Source organism: Chelon labrosus, assembly GCF_963514085.1.
Source record: "Chelon labrosus genome assembly, chromosome: 22".
Classification (NCBI taxonomy): domain Eukaryota; kingdom Metazoa; phylum Chordata; class Actinopteri; order Mugiliformes; family Mugilidae; genus Chelon; species Chelon labrosus.
This window is the reverse complement of record NC_140355.1, coordinates 22,892,189-22,916,414: the sequence shown is the minus strand read 5'-3', so window position 1 is coordinate 22,916,414 and position 24,226 is coordinate 22,892,189. Positions and strand designations below refer to the sequence as shown.

The following is a 24,226-nucleotide window of genomic DNA, read 5'->3' as shown; positions in this document are numbered from 1 at the left end:
TTTAAATGAGACAAATAAAGAGATTTTTTCTGTAAATACGAAACCAGAATCAGTCACAGAAGTCCACCCCTGGTGTCACATGCTGACTTCCCACTAAAATAAATGTTTAAATAATTATACAAGTAGATAATTCACTGGAAATGTGACGAACAACACTCACCAGTGAGTCTGCAGAATTAAAATACACAAAACATAACTGATTGTATGCACAATACTGTAAAATAAAATAAGAACATTAATATTTTCAATCAAACTGCAATTAATTGTCTTCCTTTTAATGTTCAATATTCATATTTGGTTCATCTGATGCATTTTATATATTAACAATTGATAAAATGAACTAAATGGGCTGAAATAGAGTGCTTACTTTACTTTTATTTACTGAAATAAATAATGTTGGGTGCAGTAATTTGTAATGGAGGATTTTTAATTACTACCTTTTACTTTTCCAGCTTATATTGTCATGTTTTTGACTGTGTCAATAATAATGTGACAGCTCTGAGGGGATCAGCTGTTCGGCTGTGTCGCCTGATGATGACGTAGCATCCAGCGTCTCTTCCCGGCGCAGCTTCCAGCCGTTGATTCAAACTCCAAACTTCGGAGTTTCGTCCAGAAACTTCAGCCTCTGGAGGGTCGAGGTGCGTCTGCAGGTAAGACAGAAGCTATCGCGATGTTCCCGGAGGTGAGAACGAGAGTTTGTTCGCTCCTCTCGTCACGTGTTTTAGCTCCAGACTCTTGTGTTTACCAACAACACGGTGAGGTTAGCTAAGCTAGCAGCTAACAGTTTGGTAGCATCGGTTTGTCTTGAAATAATAATAAAAATAATATTAATATGTCTTTAAATGGGGCTGCTTATGGGATCGTTTAATAAAATACATTTAAAAGTACAACCACATCCAGACATGATCCTTATTTTATATCATATTTGATAATTCGGTCATTTATTCATTTTATTTTAGAACAAAAAAACTAAACTATACAGAAAACCCACACAGGTGATTTTCAGTCCACATATTTGGATTTTATTTAGTTTTATAGATAAATAGATTATTAATCTCAAATCCTATAAAGATAGAAAAACCTAAAAATATTTACAAGAAAAATAAAATTATTGAATATTAAAAATGAACAAGAAATGTACAATTACAATGAAATTACACACAAAAAAAAAAACTGTTTCTATCCTTGCTCAGGCAAATATCAACTGAAAACAAATATATATATAGTATAGGTTCTGATAGTCATGTAATTGTATTATTGTGAAAAGTGAGGAAGACTAAAGAATAATTAGTTAGTGAATCTCTGCAACTTGAGGTTGGATAGAAAAACTTACACATAAATATCTAAAAATTCAACATATGGAATAAATTAATGCATGTTTTAAGATTACATTTTAATCTAATAATAAATCAGCTTAATAAGATTTTTAAAAATGTAAAAAAATAAATAATAATTGTCATTCTGGCAGGAATAATGCAGAAATCATTGTGAAATACGTTACAGGAACGACTGAGGTACATGACCACACATAGCTGCTGTATCATCTGATTTTACTCTAACATAATGTATAGAAATATGTAATTATGGGTTGATTCAACAAAGTAAATAACTGAAGTATTGTATAGTATTGTAGTATTGAAGTATCAGTAACATTATAAATTATATTCTTATAACGTAATATTTTCAAAACTGGCAAAAAACGATGAAAAGCTGAATCAACATCTCTCAGTAATTTGAAACTAAAGCTTCAAAAGGAACTGAAAACTGAATATCTTAGTATTTCTGGCTGTCGATGGGATAAAATGAGACATTTTTGTTTCTTTTAAAGAACCTCTGAGTCCAAAAATAAACCTAAAAGCCAACAGAAATAAAGCATTCGTCATCTGTTCTCTGAAAATATGCGCAGACCTCCGGAGGAATGGAGTTATGTAATTGTTAAACACCGGTTTTCCTTTCGTGCCATTTAGCGGCGTAATGGACCAAAGCGAGCAGGGAAATGATGAGTCGAGCTTCATGCAGCCGTGTCATCACCGCTCTGTAAGTACAGCGGCGCTCTGGTCCGCGGCCTCTCATTAGGATCTAAGTACAGGCCGAGCAGAGTGCAGCCGCTCAGTTAGCCGCACGCTAATCAACGACCACATGCTTCACATTTAACTACATCCTTCCAACACCTGCTTCACCGAACGCTAAATTTGAGCACAGGACGCAGAAACCCGTGGAAATGAAGTCTCTGGTCTTTGTGGTAAGAGCTTCTGCTGCGATACTTTCCATAAAATCTCATCTCCATGAAGGTTCTGGTATTCAACATTAGGTTCTAATAACAGAGAGATGTTGAGCAACTCCTGCTTTCTAATAAAATAAAATGTTCACATTCACTTCTTCTGAATCTGAAACCTAAAACAAATTAACCTTAAAATGTTTGCAGGTTAGAAAAATTCAAAACTTTTGGAGTTCCACAAGGCTCTATTTGAGATCCTCTTACTTTTACCTTTAAAGGAAAAGTATGTAAGAAATGTATTTCAATTAATCATAAAATGGCCCTGATATGTCACTAGACATGAAGAAATCATGTTCATTTCAAATACTTATATCACTGACAGCAGTGGTCCGGCCAGGATATTGTCATTTAAAAGTGAAAGTTGCAGCCCTCAACTGATGTTGATGTTGTCATGTTGTGTTTTGGTCTGAGGCGCCACCCTCCACCTATCTACTAATCACCAAGTCAGTAGAGTTTCGTCATCCGGGTTGCCAGCTCTGCTCTAGTTACCGCAGCTGCAGCTACGAACGTGTCGGATAAAACATGTATAATGTTACTAAACCTAAAAGACCTCGTTAAGAATCCGAAATACGTCGTGACAAAGTCCGGAATGGCGTGGAATTGACCCTCGACTTCTGGATGCTATATTCTACCATGTTTGTTGGTACAGGCTAAAAGCCCCGTGCTTCCGTACATATAGACGGTGGATTTTCCATGGTCGCCCGTGCTAAATGCGTTCATAAAAAGCTTTATATCGCACTACTAGCAGGGTATGAAAACAATCTATGTTCCGACTGAAATGTGGTATTACAGTGCATCTTTACGAAATATTTGGCTAATCGCCATTAGTAAATTTTTGCGATACATAATTACTTCGCAAAACATCTCATGAAGCATAAACTTTATTAACAGAAAAAAAAACTTACTGTGTAGGACTCGTCACTTATTGGAAGCTCCTTGTAGCAGCCTACGTTCCTGTTGGATCCTGCAGCTTAGCTGGCAACCTGGAGTCAGGGGGGGGGGGGGGATACACCGTTCTACGGTATTTTGAAAGTGATTGCAGTACCAGTTTTGGGCACAATCCTACATACGGTTCCTTTAAGATTATGTAGAGGGATTTTTCTGTTACTTCGTTTAACTTAAACTTAATCTTTTTGTGTTATTTACACGTTCTAAGACAAATCGTCAACACATACACTCACTGGCCACTTCATTAGGTACACTAGTGGAACCAATCCTGCTCTAAATCTTGTAGAACACTGAGAACAAAAACATTATTTTTTTGTTTTTGGATTTACAAACAACAATCAAATAACTGTTGTTTTTCCAGTTTCAATTCTGGTTTTAAAAGCAAACTCAAAATACCAACGCAGCCTTAATTTAAACCTAAATAAATTCATAGGAGGTTACTTAATTATATTAATCTACATATGTGAAACATTAATAAACAGCTCCTAAGGTCCTGAGTGGTTTAATAATTTAGTGTCCTCCTCGTTCTGGACTCCTTTAAATCCACGGTTGAGGTTTTTATGTTTGGCCGAGCCTTGAGGGGGAATCTGAAGGTTTATACATTCACTTTCTCTTCTCTGTAAAACTGAATATGTTGAAATCCACCCGGATGAATTCACGCTGTGTCAAAGTGGATCCACGTCCAGTTCTGATGGAACAGAATCAACCTGTGACAGACGCCAGGAAAACGACGTCATCGCGGCTGCAGGAGTCACGACAGGCCTGGTTCAGAGTTCTGGAGTTAGAGACGGAGAAAATGAGATCATCACACACACTGACTTATAATTTTTAATTTCTGAATTTAGTCGAATTGTGACACAGTCCAGACGGGACGTGTTTGGGCTTTTGAATCAGGAGTAGAGGTTACCATGGTAACCATGGCCACCTTTCCTAATCACCTCCTAATAAATGAACAGGTGAGGGACAGAAACATGGAGGTAGAAAAACAAGATGAACCAAGATGGAATCAATGTGGACAGAGACGATGGAGACGTGGAGACATCTTGGTCGTCTTCTAAGACTCTACACATTTCCTCCTCCTCCTCCTCCTCCTCCTCCTCCTCCTCCTCTTCTTCTTCCTCCTCCTATTTCTCCCCTTCTTCTTCTCATCTTCTTCCTCATCCTCATCCTTCTCCTTCTATTCTTTGTTCTTTCTCCACCTTCTCCTTCTTCTCATCTTCCGCCTCCTCCTCCTTTTCCTCTCCTCCTCTTACTCTTACTCCTCCTCCTCCTCTTCTTTCTCTGCTTCTTCAAATCTTCCTCCTCCTCATCTCTTCCTCCTCCTCTTCTTTCTCCTCCTTCTTCTCATCTTCCTCCTCCTCCTTCTCCTTCTATTCTTTCTTCTTTCTCCACCTCCTCCTGTTCCCCCCTTCTTCTTCTTCCTACTTCTTCTTACCTTCCTACTCCTACTCTTTCTTCTCCTGCTCTTCTTCTTCCTCCTCGTGCTCCTCCTCCTTTCTTCTTCCTCCTTCTTCTTCTCTTCCTCATCCCTCTCTTCCTCCTCCTCCTCTTCTTTCTCCTCCTTCGCATCTTCCTCCTCCTTCCTCCTCCTCCTCCTTCTTCTTCGCTTCCTCCTCCTCCTCTTCTTTCTCCTCCTTTTTCTCATCTTCCTCCTCCTTCTTCTTCTCCTCCTTCTTCAAATCTTCCTCCTCCTCCTCTTCTTTCTCCTCCTTTTTCTCATCTTCCTCCTTCTTCAAATCTTCCTCCTCCTTCCTCTTCTTCCTCTTCTTCTTACCTTCCTCCTCCTACTCTTTCTTCTCCTGCTCTTCTTCTTCTCCTCGTGCTCCTCCTCTTTCCTCTTCTTCCTACTTTTTCTTCTCTTCATCCTCCTCATCTTCCTCCTCCTCCTTTCTCTTCCTCCTCTTTTTCTTCCTCCTCATGCTCCTCATCCTCAGTAAAGATGTGTTGATGTAATCACGTGTATCTGGTCGTCTCCATGGTAACAGATTGATCAGGATGGAGAGGTGAAGTTTAAAGTTGTTGTTCAGTAACTAACCGTTCCGTGGTTTGTGTGTTTTTCTGCAGGGATGCACACGACGGTGCGTGAACTCCACGTCTCCTCCGAGCCTGACTCCGCCTACTTCCTGCGCGTGGACTGGGAGGGGCGGAGCTTGGCTTCAGGCTTCCAGCTGCTGCTGACTGACGGACGGGACGCGTGGAGGGGAAAAGGTGAACGCCAAGTTTAATGTGACAGGTTTACATTCGCCTCACCTGTCCGACCACACAACGCCTCTCACCTGTGGAGGCTCTGGAGATTTATGAGGGTCTGCTCTGAGGTCACGACCCGACCTGAGAAGATCAGCCTGGTTTTTATGGCTCAGGTCAAAGGTCAATAAAGTAGATAAAAATTCTTGAAGGAACTAAAAGAGCAAACACAGAATAAGAGAAAGAGAAGGAGAAGAAGATAGAGGAGGAAGAGGAGGAGGAGAAGAAGAAGATACAGCAGGGAAAAGGTGGAGGAGGAGGTCAAGAAGAAAGAGAAGAAGAAAATGGAGGAGGAGGAGGAAGAGGAAGACGAGCACAAGGAGAAGAGGGAGGAGGAATGAATAAGACGAATTAAAACAGAAACAATCATCAGTGGTTAAATGTTTACAGACAGTCCACGTCTCTGTCCGTCCTCCAGCCTTTGCTGGTCTCACCGTCCTCTTTGTCTCCATGCAGTGACCCAGAAGGAGGTGCGTGATGAGGCCGAGGAGCTGGAGATGGAGACGGACCGGTACGTCCAGGACCTCCTTCAGGCTCTGACGACGACGGAGGACTCGTCCTCCTACAGCTTCACCCTGACGCCACGTCCACCCGACCACAGCTCCACCATGACACTGGAGTACGACAAGATGCAGAATGACATCTCAGTGAGTGTCCTATACTGTCCCTGTTGTGTCCCGTAGTGTCCCTAATGTGTGTCTGAAGTGTCTTTGTAGTGTCCCTAATGTGTGTCTGAAGTGTCTTTGTAGTGTCCCTGAACAGAAAAGTAAGGAGAAGGACAAGATGAACAAAAGACAAAGTAGGATGGACAAGAAAAATCTGAAGTGGAAGATGAGAAGGAGAAGGAGGAGGACAAGAAGAAGAAAGTGAAGAAGACTGTGGAGGATGAGAAGGGGGACAAGAAGAAGAAGAAAGGACAGAAAAGGAGGAGAGGAGGAGAAGAAGAAAGACAAGATGGAGGATGAGGAGGACAGGAAGATGGAGGAGGACAAGAACGAGGAGAATGAGAAGGGGAGGTCAAGAAGAAGAAAGTGAAGAAGACTGTGGAGGATGAGAAGGAGGGCAAGAAGAAGAAAGGACAGAAAAGGAGGAGAGGAGAAGAAAATCTGAGGTCTAAGATGAGAAGGAGGAGGAGAATAAGAAGAAAGTGAAGAAGACTGGAAGATGAGGAGGAGAACAACGAAGGAGGAGGACAAGAAGAACGAGGAGAAGAACGTGGAAGATGAGGACAAGAGGAAAGTGAAGAAGACCGTGGAGGACGATAAGGAGGACAAGAAGAAGAAGAAGACTGTGGAGGATGAGGAGGAGGACAAGAAAAAAGAGGACAATGAGAAAAAGAACAATGAAGGAGGAAGACAAGAAGAAGAAAGGACAGAAAAGTAGAAGAAGAAGAAGGACAAGATGAAGGATGAGGAGGAGGAAGAGGACAAGAAAAAGAATAAGGAAAAGGAGAAGAAATAGAAGAAGAAAGAGTGTGGAGGAAGATGAAAAAGAGAAGAAGAAGTTATTTCTTGTCTTTACATGTGAGAGTTAAATCACAACGGAAACATTTCTCAACTTTTTTGACGTTTATTACGGAAGAGAAGTAAAAAGACTTCGTGACTGGTATGAATCATTTCAGCTGTTTGCCATCGATCCAAGGAGACAAATAAGGTTTTAATGTGAGAACACAGATCAGAAGGAGCTGGACGTCCTGCTGCTGTTTCATAACGGACCAAGTGATTCAGAGGAAACGAATGGGTGCCACACGAGACGAGTCATCCCAGGTTTCTATTCCTCAAAACAAAAAAACAAAAGTTATGAGTCGTAATGAAAGGGAAAATAAGTCGGCTCGTTCCTCCTCTAATCTCAGCTTCAGTCCAGAGCCCAGGACGGTGCAGGTGTTACCTGAGGTGGTTAGCATACCGACCATCAACGTGTCCTCTGTCTCCATGAAAACACTTTAAGAAGCTTCTCTGGTTCAGATTTAACTCAACATGTCTGTGGAGGTTCTGGTGTAAATTAAAGAACAAGCTGAAAACAAAGAGATTTCTAGAAGACGTTTCATCCAAGTCTTCAGCTCTAGGTTTTTATCAGGAACATCTGTGTTAATGACCTTTTAGAGCTGATTACACTGATCAGCCACAACATTATGACCACCTTCCTAGCCCTAAAGAAAACATGAAGAACACCTTGTGCTGTTCTTCATGTTTTGTTTTTTTTAGTTGTTCCTAAAGTGTTTTTGTGTGTGTGTGTGTGTCAGGCTGCATCCTGCTGGGGATGGCTGCTGCCATCAAGGAGTGTCATTGCTATGGGGTGGGGGTGCCTGGTCTGGTCTAGGTGGGTGCTACATGTCTAAGTAACATCCACACTAATGAATGCCAGGTCCAGAAGTTTCCCAGCAGAACACTGAACTGTCACAAGATGGTTTAAATGATGGTCCATATCAGATGTAGCTCCAATGAGTCTTCAAATGTTTTTTTTGCCAAAAACTACATCATGTAGCATTGATATTAACCACTGAACCAATAAATTAGATGATAATTTGTCTGCAAAGCATACGAAACTATGAGTCTGTTCCTTTTAAAAACAGTCTGGTGACGGGAACGAGATTCAAATCCAGAGCAAATGTTTAGAGAAGAAATCAGCATTCATAAGAAAACCACGCTATCTGGAAAATGTTAACCACCCGTCTGCTGAGTCAGGCTGCTGGGGATGGCTGCTGCCATTGAGGAGTGTCATTGCTATGGGGGGGGGGGGGACTTGTTTTGTTTCTAGAAGAACATTGAGACTGAACTGGACTCTGGACATTGAAGGTTAATTAGAGGATCATTCTTTGGGAAAGCCGACCTAAGAAAACAAACGTTTACTTCGATTAAATATCAAGAACTGTAAAAACTCAGACTTTAGATGTATTGGCTAAGGTTTTTATAAACTTCTGCTATTGAGCTCGTGTAGAGGAAACTGTCCCGAGTCCTTGTTCGTCAACAGGAACTTTCAGGTTTTTAGTTCTGTAGGTGTTGCCGGTCATTTGTATGAGTTCATGTTGAACCTGGAGAAAAAACCCCCCAAAACATTTCAACGCCTCCAAATAAAAATGTCCAGCAGTAAATTAAAGAATCAGAACAGGGCTCTAGAAACGGGCCCACGTCTCCATGACAACACGAGAAACCTTTGCCCAAATCAACACGTCGTCAACGTCCAGGCCGACCACGAGCGCTCAGGTGACAGGAGTCGGAGTTACGGCCGCTGATGAGGCAACAACTGGGAGTGTTTGCCAGTATTTCAGTCTGAGGCTATTTACTTAACATTTCTGAGAGCTGGTGAAGTAATGGCTGGCAAATATGAGACGCTGAAGAAGAAGAAAGACAGGGTAGGGAACACCAGAGAGTAGGAAAGAACTGTAAAAAGAAAGACAGCGTTGACCACTTAGAACTTTTTAGAAGATAACGTTTGGACTTCTGGACCACGTCCGTCTCCACATCTTTATCTGTGTCAAACCAGTGTGCAGGTACACAGCTGTGCCTCCCCCTCGGTTATTTAGGGAGCTTCTGGTCACATAAGGTCAACGGTGATAATGTCCTTATCTGTGTGCAAACATGTTTGAGAGAAAACTTGGTTTCCCCAGAGATGGTCGGTGGTTCAGCTGGATTTACTGTTAACCTGCTGAGCTCATCAATCAGGGCATCAGCAGGTCAATTATTTTATGACGTCCACTGAGGAGACAAGGATCTCAGAGCTCTGGTTGGTTTATATCCCTCAATGAGATCATATAGTTAAATGATTTGTAAACCAGCAGCTGTGTAAAACATTTAAGTGACTGGTTTTGTTAGATATAATTTGTGCTGTAATCAGAATCAGTTCTCGTCAGAATCTGAGGTAACAACTCTCCTTCTGGATTTCAACTGGTACAGAGGAAATAAATACCTCTACAGTCCTTCAACCAATCAGAGACATTTAAACTAACTCAACTCTACGTCTTCTCAGATGACGTGTATGACTACTGTTACTCTTCTGTCCACGTTAAGCCCTGCTCTCTAACGATTTGATTGGCCCGGCAGATCTTTGCTGGAGCAGAATCAGTTCCCAAACATAAAACTCCAGAACAACTTTACGTTTTGTGTCGTACTGTATAATGCTGTATCGTATAGTGTCGCGTATCGTATCATATTGTATCGGTAGTGTATAATGTCATATCGTATAATGTTGTGTTGTGTTGTGTCGTCTCGTATCGTCTAATCTTGACGTTTTGTATGGATCATCATCTTATAGTATATTATCTTGTATCGTATCGTACCTTCTCGTTTCTTATCGTCGTTAGCTGCAGCACTAAACACAACAACATAGAACACGTCTGGTTCAGAAGGCGGTGGTGTTGACGGTGTTTCATCTCTTTCTCCCTCCAGTTCAGACTGGGCTCCGTCAGACTGGAGGCCGTCACTGAGCCGACGGAGGTGGTGAGGGAGTTACTGACCCACAGTCTACAGAGAGGAACCGTTCTACGGCAGAACAACCAGGAACTAGAGGGGGAGAACCAGAGGCTGAGAGGAGAACATCAACGCATCGCTGCAGAGTAAACCACCACTAAACATATGAATGAGTCCATAGAACATAGAACATGTGATTTATGGAGGTTTATAAAGCGTTCAGTGCTCGGCTCTGGTTGTGTAACGTTCATGACTGTGAACTCTGAAACACTAGAAAGGTTAACATCACAAGATCTAGTTCCTCTAATCATGGGGTTCCCTCTGAGTCACGTAACGCTGGGCAGGACGGGTGGCTTCCTGCAGCTGTACGTCACAGCTGTGGGGTAATGTCCTCCACGTCCCCCACGTCCCCCACCTCCTCCACATCCACCGTGTCCATCTTCATTCATCTAGAAGAAGAACAGTGTCAAAACCCTTTGAGGCTGATGGAGCTGGTTTAGTCCTGGATTTATTCTTCTTCTTCTTCCTCCTCCTCCTCCTTCTCTTCTTCTTCCTTCTCCCCTCCTCCTCCTTGTTCTTCTCTTCCTCCTCCTCCTCCTCCTCCTCCTCTTGTCTTTTAACCTTTCTCTGGTTTTAGTTGTAAATAAATAAATCAGTTAATCTTTATTATTAATCACGTTGTGACATAATTTATTTACAGATCCTCTAGGGATTAGTAACATCAGTAACATGTGGTGTTTGATGACAGAAGAGAAATAATAAACCTGGCGCTGCTCCCGTTGTGTGATTCATGGTCGTCAGCCTCCAGACGCCTCCATCCATCACTGGAGGTGTCATGTTTCCATGAGTCCGTTAGTTTGATGATGAGGAGCGTTTGTTTTCTACATGTGTTAGTCTGATGATGAAGAGCGTTTGTTTTGTGTGTCAGGCTGGAGCGATACGTTGGAGGTAAGGAGGCGCTGGAGGCGGAGCTGTACTCTCGCTTTGTCGTGGTCCTCAATGAGAAGAAGACGAAGATCAGAAGTCTGCAGGAGACCGTCACCAGCCTGCAGGAGACCAGGTCTGGACTCCTCCTCCTCCTCTTTTTCTTCTTCTCCTTCTTCTACCTCTTCTTCCTCTTCTTCCACTTCTTTTTCTTTATCTTCTTTTTCCTTTTCTTACTCCTCCTCCTCCTGTTCCTTTTCCTCTTCCTCCCCTTCTTCTTAATTCTCTTTAACCCCTCTTCATCCTCCTCCTATTCCTCCTCTTCTTCTTCCTTCCTCTCCTCTTCCTTTCTCTTTATCCCTCTGCCTCCTCCTCCTCTTCTTACGCCAACTCCTTTTTTCTTCCTCTTCCTCCTTCTTCTCATTCCTCCTCTTTCTCCGTCTCATCCCTCCTTCATCTTCCTCCTCCTCGTCTTGCGCCACCTCCTCTTCTTCATCCACCTTCTCCTTCTCCTCCTCTTCCTCCTTTTCTTTTAGAAACTCTCTCCTGTTTCTGAGGAGTTCCTCTTGAATGAATGAATCATCTGTCTTGAATGAATCATGTGACCTTTGCTGCAGGAGCCCCGACAAAGAAGAGAAGAAGAAGAAGAAGAAGAGTGCCGTGAAGTCAGCTGACGATGAAGAGGCTGAGGATGATGAATATGGAGGGAGCACTGATGAAGAGGCACCAGAGGAGGAGGAACCTCCTCCTGCCTTCAGCTTACCGTCCCGGGGTAAGACCTCAGTCGTCTGACAGATCAGTATTTATTACTACTTCTTCTTCTTTTGTTATATTTCTGTTGCTGTTGCCATGGGAGACGTCCCTGTTTAGAGACTTAAAGGTGCGTCACTGAGGAAGTATGTGAAGAGGACGTCCCGTTAAACACCTTTAAAACATGAGCAGCTCCCAGTGTTGACATTACATTACTCCATCGACCCCTGCTCTCCCAGACGGCCTGGTTATGATTAATGTCCCGTCAGTGGGAGGGGGGCACATGTATGTACGTATGGGAGTGTCAGGTTATACTTTAAGGGAGGGGGCTGGGGGGGAGGGGGGGGGGGGGGTCTACTGTTTACATCACAGGCTTTTTCCACTTTCTAATGACCTGAGTCGTTGTGATTTCTTTTTATTCTGTAGGTGTTGGGCTTTCCCCTCCAGCCTGATGAGGGGAAAGTTGCAGGATTTGTGTTGTTTCTGTTGCCACGACGATGACTCAGACCGCGGGCGAGATAGAGGAAGGGAGGGAGGGGTGTAAAGTTGAGTTTTGGGGGAAATGGTAGTTTTGTTATGAGCGTGCGTGGCTCTGTTTTAGAATTATTAGACGTTTAAAAACGGCTCGTGTTTTCCCGTAGAGCGCTCTACTCCGAGCCCATTGGACGACAGCCTCAGTGACATCACGGACGTGGCGCCCTGTCGGAAGCGGCGCTTTCGTCATCTCGGGGCGGCCCCGGAGCCCACGGCGGTGAGGGGGCAGAACCAGCAGGCCTCTCATCAGAGGAAGAAGAGGTAACGGTTCTGTTTGTTTCTGACGGTGTGAGTTCAGCGTCTTCGTTTTATGGCGTCTTTTCTTTTACAGCGTCTGCAGCTTGTAAACGGTTCATACGGTTGTTTTCCTCTTATTGTAGTCCGGGTGTGACATCTTCCAAACTAAAATAGCACATGGCCCATTTAAATGTAGTTTTACTGTTAGAAGTTAAACACACCTCCCTGCTTTACTGTGGAACGAAGAAAACACAAAACACTAACACTCAACATGGAGAAATCCTCTCTGATGTAACTCTGAGTTAACATCCATACTAGAAGACCAGGTGTGAACACTGATCTGGTCTCTAGAGTCCAGGTTAAACAGGTCCAGGTGTGAACACTGATCTGGTCTCTGGAGTCCAGGTTAAACAGGTCCAGGTGTGAACGCTGATCTGGTCTCTAGAGTCCAGGTTAAACAGGTCCAGGTGTGAACACTGATCTGGTGTCAGTCCACATGTGGAGGTGGTCTGGGATACATGTGACCTCCTTCCTTTGGTAGTGTGAACACACAATGAGTCCTGGGTCACATTAAAGACCACCTACTCAACAGGGCTGATCTGAGGAAGAGGAGTTTAACTCATTCATTCAACCACTAGTAGAAATGATCACATGAATCAGACCTGTATGGAAGCTTCTCTCTTTCCATCCTTCCTTCTCTCCTTAACTTTTCTTCCTTCCTTACATTGTCCTTCCTTCCTTCGTTACTTCTCTCCTTCACTTTCGTTTCTTCATTCCTTACATCATCCCTTTCTTTCCTTCCTTTCCTGCCTTTTCTTTCCATCCCTTCTTTTCTTTCTTCCTTCCTCTCATCACTTTCCTTTCTTCCTTCCTTTCTCCCTTCAGTCTTCCTTCCTTCCTAAAATAACTAACGTCAGGATGGAGATTAAGAAATAAAGATGGCGGATGTACTTTGTCAAACCCTCTGAGCCTTTACAGCTTGTTCTATAATATGTGTCATGTCCCCAAGTGAGACTCTGTAGGACGGGGGTTGATGGTCTGAACGAAGCCTAATCTTTACTTTACCTTCACCTCACCCATGTGTCCCCCCACCCCCCCACCCCAGCCCCCACCCTCGGGATCCTCCTGAATGGGAAAATCAAACATCATAAAAGTTCCCTGTCAGAGGATCTTCTTTATGCCGACTAATCACCCCCCCCCCCCATCTTAACGATCCGAAGCTCTGGACCTGAGTGTGAACGGCACTGAGCTCTACGAGAAGAACACACAAAGAGAAGCAACACAATCAGCAACGTAAATATGTGGAGGAATGTGAGGAGCTAGATAACAAAGAGTCTGTTAACACAAACACCTCCTGATGATAACTAGAGCCACAATTAAAGAATCCTTCAACTGTTTAGTGATCAGAAATAACACAAAAAGGTTTCTCTTGTTGTATCTAACATTTCAGCGTGTGTTTTAATTTATTAATCGCGACAATCAAATGATTTCCACCGTAAACTCACGATTAATCGCATTTCTAAGGTCCCTTAAAGAGTTTAAGGGACATTTCGAAACATGGGAGTGGACACAGATGATTGCTTCATGCAAATAATCATTTTTATTATTGCACCAGTCCGGAGTATTGTTCAAGCGTCTCTGTTGCAATTTCTCCATCTGCAATCAAGCCACTTCAAAATCAGCTGTGTGCTTTTATGCACCACACTCTTCTTCTTCTTCTTCTTCTTCTGGGATTTTTGGCAGCTTTGATGCTAGCCAACCGCCATTAAAACAGAAGAAGAAGAACTAGTTTTGGTTTATGGCAGACCTGAAATAAATAACTACAAAATCCGATCCGATCATTTTAGGAATGCCTGGATCTGCCCTGATACCGATCGGGACATCCCTATTTCTAAATGCTCATTTAAGGTACAGAGGGACATAGACGCCGTAACCTACGTACGTAGCCTACGCCGGTGCGAGTCATTTATACATGTGCGCTCGTCAGTCTGGCTCGCTCTGTAACAACGCCACCAAAACGTTGCTGTTGGTGCCGTGTCCTTAATTTCTGTTTCTACTTCTTGCTTCACTTACACCGACATTTTGATGAAGACATACAAATGTTTGATCTCCAAACCTCCTCAGTTAACCTTTCCTCCACGTGTTCCAGCTTTATTGATCAAAAATTCGAAAATTGCGGAGATGGAGAAGCAGCCGGAGCTACTAAAGAGGAAACGCGCTACTACCAAGTGGACCAATCACAGCTCTTGTGGTCTTACGTTTCTGGGGAGGTGCACGCCAGGCTACAGCATTGAGGTCTGCGTAGGGACTCAAATTGATTCAGAAGCCTAAACTGCCTGTTACTCTCATCTGTGGTCAATAAACTTTGGGTAGTGACCGATGGTAGGGTGGCTGGACGTTCACGTACGATAACATACGCTACAACTCGTTGCCGTTGCTAGTGAAATTGTCGCCACTGGAATGTGCATTGACTGTATGAATATATAACATGACAGAGGGGGAAGCAGACGTATATGACTGGTTGATGCGTCAGAGGAGACGTCAAACATTCATTCATCATCAGATGCTGACGTGTTGAAAGAAGAAGCAGCAGTAGTTTGACCTCGTTCCAGTCTCTGAACTCTGGAAGCAGCAGTTTCCATCCCCGTCCTCTCTGTTATGTCCAGCTGGAGACCTTTAGGGCGTTATCACATTTACAGCCTTCTTCTGGGAAGGAATATCAAATTCAGCTCTTGGGAGTTTATAGGTGATAAAGGACCACCGTCGTCCTGCAGGTTTATGATTTGTCAGTTTTATCTGTCTTAAGGAGACAAACACATGCTGCCTTGGCTTCAGGCTGGACAGCTGGTGATGAGCAGACTGGTAGCGTTTAGCCTCGGGAGAGAAGACCTTTCCACTCTGGGCTTTATGTGAACACACAGCTCCACTAATGAGGGTGTGGAAGACATCAGTGTTTGTCCATCTGACCTCTAGTGTCCATACTATGTTCCGCTGGAGACCATTTGCTGGACGCTCTGTTCAGCATGTGTCCACACCGGGTCCAACCTTTTCACCGATCGATGGTCTCAACGTGGAGTCAGCGTAAAGATGTCTTGCAAAAATCAATGCTAAAGTCTTTAAGTTAGTTTGTTAGCTTGTTAGAGTTTTAGCAAAAGATGAATCATGTAGGACATTCGTTTTTTTTCCTAGAAATTAGTTTATAAAAAGTGTTTGGTCATATATTTGAGAACAATTGTATTTTCAGAAGATCCAGTAATCTTTCTGAATGGAGACAGTACCGGGGGTTTGTTTGTAGCCTTGTTGTTGCTAAGCTAGCGGCTAAGTCAGCGATTTCCTTTGAACATTTGCATTTGAATATGTGTTTTAAAGATCATTGGCTGATTATAAAGATGGATGAACCCTCCATATGTTTCCTGAAGAGCTGTTTTGAAGCTCACTGTGGCGTTTTCCATCGATCTCCATCTTGGCATTGTGTGGCTCCTGTCAATCAAAGAGGCCACGCCCCCCCTTTAATTCTGCAGAACCTTAATGCATGATCTCATTTAAACAGGTGAGTTCTAGAAACATTCGTTACGAAAGGAGAAATTAGCTCTAGAGACCAGAACTGGTTTAGTAGCAGTTGATATAACATGGAGGATGCTGCTGGAGCCTCTAGTGGATGTGAGAGGAAGGTGGTTTGAGTTTAGTTTTTAAGCTCTGGAAGAAAAGTCTGTTAAAATGATCTCACAGAATAGGCTAAACTATGAAACTCTCTATTAGCATCCCATAAATCTGCAGTAGCATTTTGTTGGAGCCTCCGGTGGACGTTAGAGGAGCTGCAGCCTTTTGGCACGTCGGCGTTCAGACTTCATGTTTTCAGCCTCAGACTTTGCTGCTTGGTGAAGTCAATAGAGGTGGTCTAGATATACGTGAGTTTAAAACGTGTTATTTTATTCTTTATTTTTTTTAAGCAGCCCTTTACTTTCTTGGGTGTCACTGAAAGCCATTATTCACGGGGCCACAGTGCAGCAGGGAGATTTCTAAGGACGTGAACTGAGGAGCCAAAGTCGATCACTGGACTCAAAGAAACAATTATGCAACTTTCTTCTTTTGTCCTCTAAGACAGACCATCACACAACTCTGAAACCCCCTCACAATGCTCCCGCTCTTGTGCCCGTGTCTCTTATTCGCCAACTATTTGGGCATTTAGAAAATATTCCAAAGACGTGTCTCAATCTGACGTTGTTTCTCTAGCGATCCTCCAACAGGGGGGCGAGTATACCGCGTCCAAGCTTCTCCCTCCGAGTGCCAGCGACTGTAAACTGTGCCACATGCAGATGGCCCTGAGTGCTGCCATCCATCCTCGGCTGCTCTCGGTTGCTGCTGGTTGTTGCCATTAGCCGGGGCTTATTAGCTCCAGCTCCAACAAGAAGCAGCAGTGAAACCGATGAGCAGCTGGAAGGACGTTTGATCGCTGCTGAAGCCGCCCCCCCTCGGAGCTGGCAAACAGAAAAGAGGCTGTTAACGTGGCTGTTGGCAGCCCCACACCCAGCTATTGTTTTTCACGTCTCCATCACCACTCAACCCGTTCACCTTCCTCTGTTTCCTCCATGTTTTTGTTTTTTGTGCATGCAGGTCTTCCATAGGGAGGACTGAGAGGAGGAGGAGGAGGACTAAATGAAGGCCACATGAACAGAGGAAGAATGATGGCTAGTTAAAGGCATTGCTCAATGATCTGAGAAATAGTTGCGTTACTTTGTCTTGCAAATGGTTTAATGTTGGAAACGTCTTCTACTTTGATTAAAAAACACGTTGTGGACATAAAAACATGAGTGGAGAACCTCATCCAGTCACAGGTTAAATACTGTGAGGTGTGTTAAAGATGTCCCGTTCATAGAGTCCAAATATGGAGTCCATTCTTGAATAAAGTTGGTCTCCTGTAGCTTCCTAAAGTCTGTCCTTGTCCTCCTTGTCTTCTCCTAGAGTTGGTCTCCTGTGTCTTCTTAAAGTCTGTCCTTGTCTTCCTTGTCTTCTCCTAGAGTTGGTCTCCTGTAGCTTCCTAAAGTCTGTCCTTGTCTTCCTTGTCTTCTCCTAGAGTTGGTCTCCTGTAGCGTCCTAAAGTCTGTCCTTGTCTTCTCCTAGAGTTGGTCTCCTGTGTCTTCCTAAAGTCTGTCCTTGTCTTCCTTGTCTTCTCCTAGAGTTGGTCTCCTGTGTCTTCTTAAAGTCTGTCCTTGTCTTCCTTGTCTTCTCCTAGAGTTGGACCCCTGTAGCTTCCTAAAGTCTGTCCTTGTCTTCCTTGTCTTCTCCTAGAGTTGGTCTCCTGTGTCTTCCTAAAGTCTGTCCTTGTCTTCCTTGTCTTCTCCTAGAGTTGGTCTCCTGTAGCTTCCTAAAGTCTGTCCTTGTCTTCCTTGTCTTCTCCTAGAGTTGGTCTCCTGTGTCTTCCTAAAGTCTGTCCTTGTCTTCCTTGTCTTCTCCTAGAGTTGGTCTCCTGTAGCTTCCTAAAGTCTGTCCTTATCTTCCTTGTCTTCTCCTAGAGTTGGTCTCCTGTGTCTTCCTAAAGTCTGTCCTTGTCTTCCTTGTCTTCTCCTAGAGTTGGTCTCCTGTGTCTTCCTAAAGTCTGTCCTTGTCTTCCTTGTCTTCTCCTAGAGTGGACTGGATTCAGCTACTACGTCTTCTTCTTCTAGTTCTTCTTCTTCTAGTTCTTCTTCTTCTCTTCACCACCTCACCAAACATCCACAAATTTCTGTCTGATGTTTTTTTGGCAGCTTTGACGCTACACAACCTCCATTAAAACAGTAGAAGAAGAAGCTTTGACGCTACAAGGACGTGGTTTTGGTTTACGTCACACCTAAAATAAACAACTAGAAGCCTGATTCTGATCCAATCATTTTAAAAATGCTTCAGTCAAAACATCTCAACTAAATATTTATTGATTTTTATGGATTGTTGGATACATCCAAAACAATCTTAAGTGAGAAAACTAGTTTGTGGTTTTTAACGCTTTGATGATAGAGTTCTGTCGTCATGGTACGCTAAGCTAACAACATCCTCCTTAAAGATTTACTTCTGTCCCAAACTGTTTCTGTAACGAGGGTTTAACACTTCCTCAGACCACTGCCATAAACTGCTGATCTTCAGATTCTCCTTTCTGACTCATTTTGGTTCCTGTTAAGCGTTTGTGTACTCTCAGGACAGTTTTCCCATGAAATGAAAGTTCTCCTTCACACACACACACAGAGAGAGAGAGAGAGAAACTGCTGCTGTAAACCATCAAACATCGCTGCTAGCTATCACAGATAATCACTACAAGACCGCTGAAGCCCCTCCTGTGGGTTTGCATTGTGCTCCATACTGAGATCTGTTGAGTGTTTATACTCTGTAGCATAAGAGATTTCCTTCAGCGCAGCAGTACGACAGCAGCAGACCTTCACCATCAACGTCGAGAATGACCAACCAGGATGGTTTCCATTCATATGTTGCTCAAATTTTAACGAGTTATAGAGAAGATTCGCCAAAATTAGTTTTTCTTTAAGCTCCCTTGCCTGAAACTGAACTCAGTAATATGGTTCTGTGTCAGCTCAATGTCCTAGCCTGATGTCCACCTTCCTATAAACGTTACTACACATGGTGGCGAAACAGAAGAGCTGTGATTGGTCTGAAATTATTTAAGAAGATTCTTTTTCCAACATTTAGCAACAGAACAAATCCTGTCATGAATGAAGTTACAGATGAGATTTAAGGTTTTCTAGGCCCTAGCATTTACGCAAAAGACACCCAACTGGACTCTGTTGGTGCGTAACTTTGGCGACACATTAATTCATCAGAGAAGAAGTGTCATTAACAGAAGCTCAAACTGTGAAAAGAATAAAAGCCTGATAGAAATATCTGAGGAGAAGATGTCAATAGAGTCCTAGGTCTTCGTGTACGTTCACCTAAGGCGTGACCTAGACGCCATAACCTACGTACGTAGCATAATTGTTGTTTCTACTTCCTGCTTCACTTTCAACAATAGCGACTAAAATTTCGAGTCGTACAAATGTTTGTATCTCTGAACCTCCTCAGTTAACCTTTCCTCCATGTGTTCCATCTTTATTGATCCAAAACAATCAATTAGAAAGTTGAGGAGATTGAGAAGCAGCCGGAAATACTAAAGCAGAAACATGCTACTACCAAACGGACCAATCACAGCTCTTGCGCTCTGCGTCGCGTAGTTACATTTCTACGACGTCAAATTGACACAGAAGCATAAACCGCCTGTTATCAGCTAGTTAGTGAAACACTAGTCTGTCCTTTTTATCCTCCAGTATTTCCCCTTTTCTTTGTCTCTGTTTTTATTGTTTTTTTTGGACATATCTTCTTTTTATTGTTTTTACGTGCTTCCTCTCCATCTCGTTGTCTTTTTTTTTTTTATCTCCACGTATCTGGAACAACCTCCCAGAAAACTTAAGGGCTCATCCGTCTCTGATCTTTTAAATCATGACTTTTTTTGTTTAATTTTTACGTCTTCCCTACGTTCAGTGGAAGTAGCTGCAATAAACGATTAACTACTATAATATAAAAACAGCCTTTCTCTTATAAATGTTATTCAAACACAACAATGGCATATTTAAAACTGAACTCTATATATGAAGACCCCATTCATCAAATTATACTATTTAACAAAAATTCAGATTTATTGGGTATTTTTATGTTGTTTCAATGTGTTTCCATCGTTTCCTGTCTCGTTTTCAGAGCATCGTTTAGAGCGATTTTAATTTACCAGTCTGAACACACCTTATAAGGGATGAGATAACATATTGATTTATTAGTGTCGGGACCTAAAACCGAACCTAAAACCAACGTTTTCTGCACAAACGTCCCGTCAGAATCGGGCTCTGCTTTCCTTCATGCAGTCAGATCTGATCCTGCTGCCCGGCCCGGTCCAAACTGAACCAAACCTGTTTAGTTTCTTCAGATACAAACTAGCACATAATAGCTGTTATGTGTTTTTCGGCTCTGGCACGTCACCAGACCAGCTCTGTGAGGGGCCCCTGGAGCGCCCTCCACCACCACCACCCCGAGCTTAACCTCACCTCTTGGGATTTTGAAATCGCTCTTGTCACGTCCCCCTCCGACGAGTCTCTGGTGGTCCTCCATGGCTCTGAAACATGCCTCTTGTTCTCTCTTAACTGGTTCCAGCAGCGCAGCACTGTTTGTCATCCAGTTGGTAATGATTTCAACAAAGCTAGAGGGCCTCCCTTCTCCTCTGCTCGCTCACACCGGGCTTTTCCTCTGGGGTCCCGTGCAGCTAATCGTTATCACATCGGGGCCAGACCTGAGGGAGAAAGTCATCTTAGTCTTCTGTTTAATTTAAGTCTGATTATTCTTCAAAAAGCAGCTTGTGACGTAAAGGTGCTTCTTTGGATTCTGCACCTAATTCAATGCTAAAGGAACATGATGACGGAACATTGTCAGCTTAGAAAAATCTAAAAAGACATGTAAAACACTTCCTCAGACACTAAACTACTACTACTATTAGCGTGAGGCTAGGATGCTAGGAAGAGCTACTATTAGCTGACAGGCTAGGATGCTAGGAAGAGCTACTATTAGCTGACAGGCTAGGAAAAGATACTGTTAGCTAGGTGGCAAGGAAGATCTACTATTACCTAGAAGGCTAGGAAGCTACGAAGAGCTACTATTAGCTGGGAGACTGGAAAACAGGAGGATCTACTGTTAGCTGGTATCTAATCTATTAAGAGCTACTATTAGCTGGGAGGCTAGAATGAGCTACTGTTTGGGATAGGCTAGGATGAGCTGCCCTTAGCTTAGAGGGTAGGAAGAGCTACTGTTGGCGGGAAGGCTAGGAAGAGCTACTATTAGTGGGGAGGCTAGGAAGAGCTACTATTAGCGGGAAGGCTAGGAAGAAATGCCGTTAGCTTAGAGGGTAGGAAGAGCTACTATTAGCAGGGAGGCTAGGAAGCAAGGAAGAGCTGCTATCAGCGGGGTGGCTAGGAAGCTAGGAGGAGCTACTGTTAGCAGGAGGCTGGGAAGCTAGGAAGAGCTAGTTTTATGCCCAGATAAGCTGCAGTAAACTAAACTGGATGAATAAAGTTTGTTTTAGCTGAGTTCAGGCAGAATAAAGGACGCTGAGCAGAGTGTGAACACACAGGTCGTCTAGTATTTGATGTGGAGCTGCTGCTGCACCATAATGAGACACAAACACACTCCTGGCGTTGTACACAGCGGTGTAAAAGCTGACCATGTGTTTCTTGTCTGGCTCCTGATGGGCCAGGGGTCGACTTCCCGTCTCTGTGAGCTGTAAACGGCCTCGTTAGCCCACTGACCCGGTGTGTTTGTTACAGGATCGACTCTCCTGCAGGATCCAGGACGACGCTGACGACCCCCCAGCGCTCTGACGACGCTGCTGCAGCCGAGGATCTGTTCGACGACTTCTGACACAGAAACGACAAAAATAACACATTGTTTTTAATCCTGGATGAAATGATTGATGGTTGTAGACTGATATAAATGTATTTAAACTAAAGGATGTGACTGACAGATATGTCTGAAGCAGGAAATCATCTATTTTAAAAGCAGGTTGAATGAAATACTGGATGTAACGAGCAGCTTTTTATAGAAATCTGTGACACAATTAATGAATAAAAATGTAAAATGTGTTTTAATTTTACATCATGAACTCATTGTGATGAATTTATTACGTTGTCATTTTAATATTTTTGCCAATAAAGAGCTTAAATTATGACAAGATTTTGTTTTATTATTATTAAAAAGTGAAAAGTTGGATTGACAGTCTGTAAAAACAGAAGTTATATGTCTTCTCCTCCTTTTTCTCCTTCATCTTCTTTTTCTCCTCCTCCCTCCTCTGCTTCCTTCTTCCTCTTTCTTCTTTTCCTACTTCCTTCTCCGTCATCTTCTCCTTCCTCTTTTCTTCCTCCTTCTCTTCCTTCTTCTTCTTCTTCTTCTTCTCCTCCTCCTCCTCACCGGGTCCCAGATATACCATAGTACGCCTCCATCTCTGATCACTGTTTCCATGGAGACCAAATAAAATGATGTGATCAGATGCCTGTGTTCACATCAAAATATCTTTATTGATGAAGAGGAGCATCACATCTGCTGGAAACAGAACAGACGAAGAAAAAGGTGGAGATTGGACGTTGTAGGAACTGCAGCTGTAGGTGAACGTAGCTTCATGTTTCAGATCCATTTAGTTAATGTCTACGTTCATGTTCCCCAGAGGATTAGACAAAGTTCAATGATTATAACAAAACCAGAGATCTACCCATCAGCCTCTGCTGTACTTTCATGTAATGCTAGTTATTAGCATGCTAACACGCTTTTAACTGCAGAACAAAGATCCCTTTAACACCTGAACCACTGTTGGACTTGTTTGGACCACCTGAAAGGAAATAATTATACATGTAATGCTACACCTGTGGATTAACTGTACAGGTAACTGTTTTAGAACCAGCCTGGAGACATGTTGGTTTCTGCAGGTGGCGCCTCTAGTGGACATCACAGAAACTGCAGCTTTAAGAGCTTCAAATTCCAGTTTAATTAAAAAATTAATAAATAAAATTACATCATGGGAAATGTAGGCTCCAGTGAAAGTCAGTCTCAACTTTATAGCAGATTAATATAGCTCTCTTTTAATGTCAAATGTTTCTCATCCACTTTTTCCTCACTTCCTCCATCTGCACCTCCCACCCCCTCTCTCTCTCCCTCTCTCTCTCCCTCTCTCTCCCTCTCCCCCCTGTCCCCCTCCCCTCTCTGGGCGGTGTGCGCTCCTCCTCTCCCTGGTGTCTGGATAATAGCGGGTGTAAAGTGGATTTGAACTTGCAGCCAGTGCTGAGAGCTGGAAAAGAGGACATCTGTTGGAGAGAGGAGCCGCGCTGCGTTTGGGAACCTCCGGGAGGTTTAGGGAAAAGTTTGAACTATTAACAAAAAATAATTAATAATATTAATAACAACAGCCCCTCAAACCAACTGGATCTGTGGACTCCTTCTTCTTTTTTTCATTCATTAAAAGGTAGGATGATTATATTCCTTGCATTTTAACTTAAATTTCTAAATGTTCTGTTTGCTTCTTCTGTTACTTTCCTTTTTATATTTTATTTCTGGGTGGTCAGGAATGTTCCCACCCTGATAAAGTCTACTGATAAGAACCCCTCATTGATAAAAAACTGACCCTGGGGAGCAATTAATTACCTGCTCAGCTGATAATTAGCCTTATCGCTGCAGATGTGCTCAGCTGTGGAACATCTGGATCGTTTTAAGTCGTTGGTGCAAAGTTAAGATCATCACAACAGCCTGTAAAGCAAAGTATATTGACTAATAGCTTATTTACACTTTAAATTCTTAGAAGAAGTTGTTTTGATTTAAGGTTTTTATTTTGGCATGTATTTGTGACAGAATTTATTTTATCTGTGATATATTCTGGTAAAACAGACTTGATTTATGTACAGACACTAAATAGGCAGCATGCACTTATAACAGAAGCTCAGTGATCTGATGCAGATGTACCTTTTACTCATTTTTATGTACTGATGTACTTATATTAACTGTATTTTTATATTATCATTATTATTATTAGCATTGTGTTCCCTATGACAGAAAATTAAACAAAAAATATTAAATATCTCGTCTTATTTTTCAAAATTTTCATAGTTTTCGACGTTTGTGAAAACCCGTGGATTTTCAAGTTATTTAAATATAAATTAACTTATTTAAATACAATTATTTTAGAGACTACATCAAGACGAAGCTGCTAGCTGCTGCGGCTAGCCTTAGCTAAAACTAAAGTTTATTTATTTATTTTTCCGCATGCTTGTTATTTCTTGGTGAAATATATAAATGTTGTCAGTTTGTTCTAACATATAATAAACTAAAGCACCAGCTGAATAAATCAAAAGAAGAAAAAGACGAAGCT

At 42.7% G+C, this 24,226-nt stretch overlaps 1 protein-coding gene across 3 annotated transcripts; it reads left to right on the top strand.

Moving 5' to 3' along the window:
• The first annotated feature begins 554 nt into the window (after nt 1-554).
• Nucleotides 555-22,022, top strand: xrcc4 (X-ray repair complementing defective repair in Chinese hamster cells 4). Of its 3 annotated transcripts, none has more exons than XM_084572112.1 (8): nt 555-650; nt 5,291-5,434; nt 5,927-6,117; nt 9,856-10,022; nt 10,805-10,936; nt 11,418-11,572; nt 12,192-12,345; nt 21,642-22,022. In XM_084572112.1, the coding sequence occupies exons 2-8, from the start codon at nt 5,293-5,295 to the stop codon at nt 21,733-21,735; spliced, it is 1,035 nt and encodes a 344-aa protein (XP_084428238.1). In that variant the 5' UTR covers nt 555-650; nt 5,291-5,292; the 3' UTR covers nt 21,736-22,022. The 3 variants fall into 3 exon arrangements, with proteins under 3 accessions (XP_084428238.1, XP_084428237.1, XP_084428239.1); XM_084572111.1 differs by lacking the exon at nt 21,642-22,022 and adding an exon at nt 17,947-19,529; XM_084572113.1 differs by lacking the exon at nt 21,642-22,022 and adding an exon at nt 16,936-18,027.
• The last annotated feature ends 2,204 nt before the right edge of the window (nt 22,023-24,226 follow it).

Excerpts from the sequence above, each read along its gene's own strand:
- xrcc4 (XM_084572111.1), top strand. The coding sequence starts at position 5,293 with ATGCACACGACGGTGCGTGAACTCCACGTCTCCTCCGAGCCTGACTCC. Across the intron at positions 6,118-9,855 it reads AGATGCAGAATGACATCTCA|TTCAGACTGGGCTCCGTCAG; the intron begins GTGAGTGTCCTA and ends TTCTCCCTCCAG. Across the intron at positions 10,023-10,804 it reads CATCAACGCATCGCTGCAGA|GCTGGAGCGATACGTTGGAG; the intron begins GTAAACCACCAC and ends TTTGTGTGTCAG.